Raw genomic sequence first — 8,712 nt, forward strand, 5'->3', positions numbered from 1 at the left:
CACGGTGATCCAGACAAAAGCCAAAACTACTTTAGAAGAATGGGGGGAAAATTACTTTCTCCTTGGCCCTTATTTCGAGCACAATGTAAAGACACAAGTGGAACTTTGTGAACCTCCCAACGCGGCAGTGAAGAAAGCCATGGATGTGATAAAAGCCAATGGGTATCAGGTAAAAGAATTTTTCCCTAGAAAATTTAAATGTTTTAAAAAGTCTAAAAGAGCTGAAAAGAGTTATTGGGGTCATAAAGTCCCTCTCCTCTGTTCACATCAATAAATAAACAAACAAATCCAAATTGTTATTATTATTATTATTATTATTATTATTGTTGTTGTTGTTGTTGTTGTTGTTGTTGTTGTTTTGTAATAGATGGCAAACTAGTCTCTGCTGGAATAGGTCCAAAATACTTCAAATTCATTTGGAATTTTTTGTTACTCTTTGGTAAAAATATTGCCCTCATTCCTGAGGTCCAATATTATTTCTTAGGGTAAATACATGGACTTTCAGGTCATTGACTGGCTCAATTATTACTGACCCAGCAGTTAAGCGATGTTAACCAAAATAAAGGTAGTCCTCATGTTATGGCTGCAATGGGATCTGCCCATCATGGTCATAACTCATGATGCTTCTAAATCAGGTCAGTCAATTTGGCTAACGTTTTTTTGTGGTATTCATTCGTTCGTTCGTTCGTTCGTTCGTTCGTTCGTTCATTCATTCATTCATCCATCCATCCATCCATCCATTTTCTATGGCTGTCCAATTCAACCAAGTGACTCTGGGAAAGCTTACAAGGCTAATATTGAAAAACAATGAAAACAATTTAAAAGACATTAAAACAATAAAAACATCCCCCAAAATAGCAGCCGTTATGCGAATCATTGAAGTTGTTAATAAATCACCATGGTCGTTAAGCACATCCATAGTCATTAAGTGAATGCTGCAATCGTTAAGCCAACTGATAGTTCGCTATGAGCGTGGGTTTGCCCAAAAAATGGAAGTAAATGCCAGTGTTCGGCAAAAGTGTTGTAAAACATGGTACTGCTATTCATTACAATTCACCCAAATCTTTGTGTTGGCCTCGGTAAATTCTTAATTGCCAAGATGAAGTCATTGAATTAAAGCAGAGGTCCCCAACTCCCGGTCCGTGGACCGGTACCGGGCCATGGCATGCCAGCAACCGGTCCACACAAACAAGCAAAGCCCCATCCACAAGATGCAGGCAGCACACAAAAGCACACCCCCTCCGGTCCACGGAAAAACCTCTCTCCACGGAACCGGAAACCTAGTGCCCCAAAAGTTGGAGATCTCTGAATTAAAGAACCGATTCTATCCCCTGACTTGTATTGTTGAGCAATGAGTGTGGACTGTGACATCCCATGGTTTGCTCTATCTCTTCTGCCTCCCTTTAACAGGTCCATTTCGGGAGATGGCTGATTGAAGGAAGCCCATATGTGGTGCTGTTCGATATAGCATCAGCAGCTTGGAATCTGGATCGATGGAAAGGAGAATTCTGGGACGCCGGCCATATTGGAATTCCTTACCATGACAGAGAAGCGAATGATGTTCTCATCTTCGGATCGCTAATTGCCTGGTTTTTGAAAGAGGTGCTGTCTTTGGAGCTGAACTCCTCATCTATCTTTCTACCTGGAAGGGTCTACCTGTAGACCAGGGGGAGGCAACCTTGGCTCTTTTATGACTGGTGGACTTCAACTCCCAGAATTCCTGAGCCAGCCATGCTGAGGGGAAAGGGATAGGTTTCCAAGCTGAGCCATGCTGGCTCAGGAATTCTGGGAGTTGAAGTCCACGAGGCATGAGGGGGTCATAGTTCCCCCATGCTGGCTCAGGAATTCTGGGAGTTGAAGTCCACAAGTCATAATAGAGCCAAGGTTGCCTACCCCTGCCCTAGGCCTAGGCCGCTTTATGACTCGTGGACTTCAACTCCCAGAATTCCTGAGCCAGCCATGCTGAGGGGAAAGGGAGAGGTTTCCAAGCTGAGCCATGTTGGCTCAGGAATGCTGGGAGTTGAAGTCCACCAGTCATAAAAGAGCCAAGGTTGTCTACCCCTGCTGTAGACCATCACCTCTAGTGCTCTGGTAGCCTCTGATTCTGGTGGCCAAGTGAGCATCCAGCCTGCCATATCAAGGGAGGAAATCCCCAACTAGCCCCTGGAATCCCTCTGGATCCAGAAAAATCTCTGGGGTGGACTTTGACCCCTCTTCCTTTGATAGACCTGGGCAGCAACTGTAAAGGAAGGTAGAGTTGTCCTTGGGGGAAGATAGGAAAGGGCCATCAGGAAGGAACTTGGATAATGAATTGTATGAACCAGAGATAAAAGAAAGCACGAAGAGCAAACAAAATTAAGACAGGGTTATTCTGAGTTCCTTTCTTACCCTTCCTTATATCTCTTGACTTGATGATCTCCTGCTCAAGTCTCTCCTTAACGACATGTTCATACTTTCCCCAGGATTACTTTTAAATTCTTTCACAGCGACAATCCTCGTTCAAACCAAAAAATGATCTATCTTAGGGGTCCCCAATCCCCTGGTCCGTGAACCAGTACTGGGCCGTGGCATGCCAGCAACTGGTCCGCACAAACAAGGAAAGCTCCATCCACAGGATGAGGCAGCACACAAAACTAGGCCCCCTCTCTCCATGTAACCGGTCCCTGGTGCCCAAAAGGTTGGGGACCTCTAATCTGGGCTGGTGGCAATCCTTCACTGATTTGATTGGATTTTTATCCTGCTCTTGATTTGGGTGAACTCAAGATAGCTAACTCAAGACAGCTCCTATTTTCCCCACAATAACCTTGTGGAGTGGTTTGGGCTGAGAGAGAGTGACTGGCTCCAAATTACCTAACTAACTTTCTGATATTAGGACTAGAACTTGTGATCTTCTGGCTTCTAGTCCAGCATTTTAGCAAACACACTGCATTGATTCCAGTCTGATCACACGTCAACTGTCCTGAGACACATCTGATGCAGGATGTACTTAGTCATATGTAAGTTGTTACGCAGTACTAGCCTGTGTTTGTCATGGAGGCCATGAAAATCTGGACCTTCCATGAGCCGGTTTCCAGGCTATGGTGACTGAAATGTCCTGACCCCCCAACAGACAAGGAACTACAAACCCCAGCAGCAGCAGCCAGAGACAAAACCTCCATGTACAATGAAGCTTTAAGTACTAGCTGGTGGGCTTTGTTTGATAGCATTGACCCTAGTTATTGGCTTAGTTAATCCAGATTTCCCACAATTCCATGGAGGGATGAAACCTAGGAGACCTTACGGGAAAAGTAAAATGGCTGCTTAGATCTTGGGTGACGATGGTGAGTGGATTGTTGTCAATCTTTCACCATCAGGATCAATGCCTTCCTGGCAATAAATGACAGGTCTTTGCCCTTTAACAATGCCTAAACCTTCCTGTGTGTGTGTGTAAATTCTAGCAAATGGAAGCTTGAATAAATAGAGGAAGTACATATTCAGTGCTCGGAGTCACTCAGTGACTAAATTAACCCATGTTCTGATGTATGTTATTGCAGGGGTCCTCAACCTTGGCAACTTTAAGACTTGTGGACTTCAACTCCCAGAATTCCTCAGACAGGTTTAGACAGAGACTTAAAGATATATCCACGTCCTCTCTTTCTTGCACACATCACCCGCTCTTACATAAAGAGATTTTTATCTGAGGTCACCTCTTTTCTTCCTAAATATCTATGGAGATTCTCAACCATCCAGGTCATGGTTGTCCCAAAGGTGCTTTCCCAGAAGGCAAGTGGACTTTCTTTGGGAGGGGGGTTTCCTTGAAAACATTTCACTTCTCATTCAAGAAGCTTCTTCAATTCTAACCAGTTGTGTAACTGAACTGGTAACAGAACTGAAGAAGCTTCTTGGATGAGAAGTGAAATGCTTTCAAAGAAAAATACCAATAAAGTCCGCTTGCCTTTTGGAAAAGCACCTGTGGGATTTTTTTCCCCAAGGTACACACACACACACACACACACACACACACACACACTCTTGCAGGGGTCTTCAAACTTGGCCCTTTTATGACTTGAGGACTTCAACTCCCAGAATTCCTCAGCCAGACACGCTGGCTGAGGAATTCTGGGAGTTGAAGTCCACAAGTCATAAAAGGGCCAAGTTTGAAGACCCCTGGTCTGGATCCATGCCTGCAGTTTCATCAAAATGGCCGACTGAGGAATTCTGGGAGTTGAAGTCCACAAGTCATAAAAGGGCCAAGTTTGAAGACCCCTGCATTCTTGGATCTCTTGATGGGATATATAGTTAATGAAATGCTAGGCTTTGCCTATCCCTATAATGCATCTATATTCTAAATAAATCTTCCTATTGTAAAACTGCTTCACTAATCACCGCTCCGGTTATAAAATTCCCAGTCTCAGGAATGCACCTTGCCCAGACAGGATCAACTGAATCATTAAATAACCACAGAATTTACTCAAAGTTCTAAGGCCTTTTCTTCCCATCCAGCAGGTGGTTGGACTAGAAGACCTCCAAGGCAGTGGTGGGATTCAGCCGGTTCGCACCACTTCGGCAGAACCGGTAGCTATTTTTTTGTGGCCCAGGCCCAGAACGGACTTCCAGAAGCGGCATCTACACAGAGAACCGGTTGTTCACATATTTGAATCCCACCACTGCTCCAAGGTCCCTCCCAACTCTATCGTTCGATGTTCGTCCCCCAACAGACTAAGTTGAAAATGAATTACTGTACTTTTAACACACTGAGCAAATGAACCAGGAGGTTTTTTTTTAACTGACTTGGTTATTGATATTGCAAGTACCCAGCTGTTGCATCTTTATTCTCTTCCCTCTTTCAATTTGGAGACTGCTGAGAGGTAAAAGTTAGTAGGGGATATAATAAGCTCCCCCTGTTTCTCTCTCTTTACAGCTTGCCAGTCAGTTTGAAGAGAAGCCCAACGTTATAGCTCACTTCCATGAATGGCAAACGGGCCCCGGACTCATCCTGTGCCGGTCCAGGAAGATTCCAGTTGCTACCATTTTCACAACACATGCGACCCTGTTAGGAAGGTACCTCTGTGCAGCCAGCATAGACTTCTACAATCATTTGGATCAGGTGAGGAAACGTGGCTTGTCTTTGTCTCTCTTCTTGCCGGTGTGATTCTACAAACTCTCTCGGTGTAATGGTACATGGGAATGATCTTGGGAGATAGGGGGGGAAGCCTTAACTGATCTGATAAGGCAGGTCTTGTGAACCAGCCATGACATTCTTATTGGAATGTATTAAATAGTTTTCATTAGACCAGCTTTAAAATCAAGCATCTTCTGCTCCCAAGTATAACAGCCCAAGAGCTGTGATGGCGCAGTGGTTAGAATGCAGTACTGCAGGCTACTTCTGCTGACTGCCGGCTGCCAGCAGGTTGGCAGTTCGATCCTGACCGGCTCAAGGTCGACTCAGCCTTTCATCCATCTGAGGTCGGTAAAATGAGGGCCCAGATTGTTGGGGGCAATAGGCTGACCCTGTAAACCGCTTAGAGAGGGCTGTAAAGCACTGTGAAGTGGTATATAAGTCTAAGTGCTATTTTTATTGCTATTGCTATAACGACATGTGGAAATGACCTTAGAAGACAGGGACAGGAGCCTGGGAGAGAGATGGTGCCTAGGGAATGGTCAGATCAGAAAGGGCATCGCCTGCAGCTGCATCATGGGTGAAGAAAGAGACTCAGAAGAGACACTGCTCAATTCTCAGACTGTAAAAGAGGCAGTGAGAGACTTGCCAGGTAAACCAGACAGGAAATACAGCCAGGTGAGTTAATTCTAATAGTCAGGTAAGAGAAGGCTTAGCCTGCAGCTGTATAAATGGGTGGAGAAAGAGGGACAGAAAGGACGTTCTCTCTGGGTTCCCAAGCTGTAAATGAGACAGCGCCAGATTCGTACTTTCAAACTTGTAAGATTTTGTTAATGTAGCTTTAAAGTAGAATTAGCTTTGAAAGCCGTGAAGTTTCGATCAGAGTCTTGATGAGGGTGAGTGGGACCCCCTCACCCCATTGCATAGGGCAGTGGTGGCGAACCTATGGCACGCGTGCCAGAGGTGGCACCAGAGCCCTCTTTGTGGGCACGTGTGCCATGCCCTGGAGATGGCAACCGTTCCTCTTCAACCAGCTACGCAAGGTCCTACATGGCTGGATGCATCCCGGCATGGCTGGTTTCCCTCCCCCCCGTCCCGTCCCTCCTGGCCTCACATGCTCTCCTTTTCCCAGGCACGACCCACTGCATCGCCTCCTCAGCTGTCTGCCAGCAGTCCAGCTCAGAGGTGACATCTCTGAACTACTGGCGGCGGGCTGCGGAGCCCCAGAGTGTGCTGGTCAAGGAACCAGCAGGCTGTGGCTGCTGACAGACACTGTCAGCCCCCATGCGCTCACTGGCCCCTGTGTGCAGGGGCCGATAGTGTCAGGCAGCAGCTGCCCTGGCCCCTGCCTCTCCTGGCACTCCTGCCCTGCCTCGCCTCGCCTCACCCCACAGGACAAGCCTCCTGCCCACCGCCCCACCTGCCAGAGACCCCCTGGATCTCCCCCAATCCTGCCTGGCCCCCACAGGTGTCCCTCCCCATGAGCAGCATTGAGGTGACCACGCCCACTTTGGTCACATCCACCCAGTCTGCCATGACCACCATAGCCACATCCACCCAGTGGGCCACGTCCCACCGGGCACCCAGGGATAAATAAGTGGTTTTGGGTTGCAGTTTGGGCACTCAGTCTCTAAAAGGTCTGTCATGCTTCCATCTTTTATAGTAATTTTAGTGTTTAATTGTTAGGATTGTCCAGTGTCATTGGGAGTCAGGTGGGTTCTACACGTTTAATAAAATTCTTGTTGTTATTATGGTTTGGAAGAATGTCAACTTTCCATCAAGCTGATGTCCCACTGACCTACTGGACAAAAATTCATCTATTCCCAAGACCAATGCCAGTAGATTCCATCAGCAAACAAGTCCGTGCCAAAATGGCAACTCTACATAGTGACATCATCATGCAAATATCATTGTCCTGATGTCTGTTGCAGGTCCTTAAGGGCAGTATTTACATAATGATGTTGTTACAGACATTTCTTAGTTGCCTCTCCCTGTCCTGCAGCAGTGTTCCAATATCTGAGGGGCTGTCCCAAAGAAGAGGGGGGTCAACCTATTCTCCAAAGCGCCTGAAGGCAGGACAAGAAGCAATGGATGGAAACTCATCAAGGAGAGAAGCAACCTAGAACTAAGGAGAACTTCCTGATAGTGAGGACAATCAAGCAGTGGAACGGCTTGCATTCAGAAACTGTGGGTGCTCCATCACTGGAGGCTTTCAAGAAGAGATTGGGCAACCTTTTGTCTGAAATGGTATAGGGTCTCCTATTTGAGCAGGGGGTTGGACTAGAAGGCCTCCAAGGCCCCTTCCAACTCTGTTATTCTATTATTCTGTCCTGACTCCCGCTGTCAACTCTAATACTTACAAACGTAGGAGTACTGTTTGAAAACTTCCTTCATCTGTGATTTTTCCCTTCCATTTAACAGTTCGATATAGATAAAGAAGCAGGGGAAAGGGAGATATACCACAGGTACTGCATGGAGCGGGCATCTGTGCATTGTGCCCATGTCTTCACCACGGTCTCTCAGATAACGGCCATAGAAGCGGAGCACATGTTGAAGAGAGCAACTGGTAAGTGCTATCTTTCTCACAGCGTATGGCAGTGATGGCGAACCTTTTAGAGACTGAGTGCCCAAACTGCAACCCAAAACCCACTTATGCATGGTCGGGTGCTGGGTGGGTGTGGCCCATTGGGTGGGTGTGGCCCATTGGGTGGGCGTGGCTATGGTGGTAACGGCAGACTGGGTGGGACTAAAAAGTTCAATCAATCAATTTCAACTTTGCAAGATCTTTTTTTTTCCCACAAGAAGTTGAAGTTGACTGATTGATTGAACCTTTTTTTTTGTACATGGCAGCAGAGGCCTAAAGCGAAAAGGTTTTATAAAACCCAGCTGAAGGCCTAGGACTGGGGCGACGGTGCGCGTGCCCACAGAGAGGGCTCTGAGTGCCACCTCTGGCACCCGTGCCATAGGTTCGCCACCACTGGCATATGGTATAGGACAGGACAGGACAGGACAGGACAGGACAGGACAGGACAGGACAGGACAGGACAGGACAGGACAGAGATAGGCATTATAGGGACGGGCAAAGCCTAGCATTTCATTAACTATATATCCCATCAAGAGATCCAAGGATTCAAACCTGGCCCTTTTATGACTTGTGGACTTCAACTCCCAGGACATCTTTATTGTCATTGTGTAACTCACAACAAAATTAAGTGCTGTCCACAGTGCACACTACTCACAAGTAAAAACCACAAATAAGAACATACATTATATACACACGTTTCACATTCTATTCACCGTTGCGCTGCCCCTAATATTACACTTCAATGTTGCACTATATACTGTGATATTTAATATGGTTACAGTAGTGGCCAAAATTATACAGTAGAAATGCCACCTTTGGTTAAGTTTCCACCACTTTTTCTTCTAATTTCTTTATAACTGTAGCCCTGTTCACTTAATAATACTATTTTACATCGCTTTCTGGGAAACCAGTCAACTCTTTGCACCATGATATCAACCTAAGCAAGTTGTGATTCCTTTTTCTGGTTATTTGGCTATAACTTTTCATAGAATACAGTACAGATAATTGAACAAACTATGTTGCATTACAT

The 8,712-nt window shown here is 46.1% G+C and overlaps 1 protein-coding gene across 1 annotated transcript; it reads left to right on the forward strand.

Moving 5' to 3' along the window:
• Nucleotides 1-79: 79 nt before the first annotated feature.
• On the forward strand, nt 80-7,664 carry LOC107300872 (glycogen [starch] synthase, liver-like; the record flags this gene model as incomplete). Its single annotated transcript, XM_015830157.1, has 4 exons — nt 80-169; nt 1,411-1,602; nt 4,901-5,086; nt 7,520-7,664. Coding segments are annotated over 4 exons (613 nt in total), but the record flags the coding sequence as incomplete, so codon positions are not given.
• Nucleotides 7,665-8,712: the final 1,048 nt, after the last annotated feature.

This window comes from Protobothrops mucrosquamatus, unplaced genomic scaffold, assembly GCF_001527695.2.
Source record: "Protobothrops mucrosquamatus isolate PMUCROS unplaced genomic scaffold, P.Mucros_1.0 scaffold8895, whole genome shotgun sequence".
Lineage (NCBI taxonomy): Eukaryota > Metazoa > Chordata > Lepidosauria > Squamata > Viperidae > Protobothrops > Protobothrops mucrosquamatus.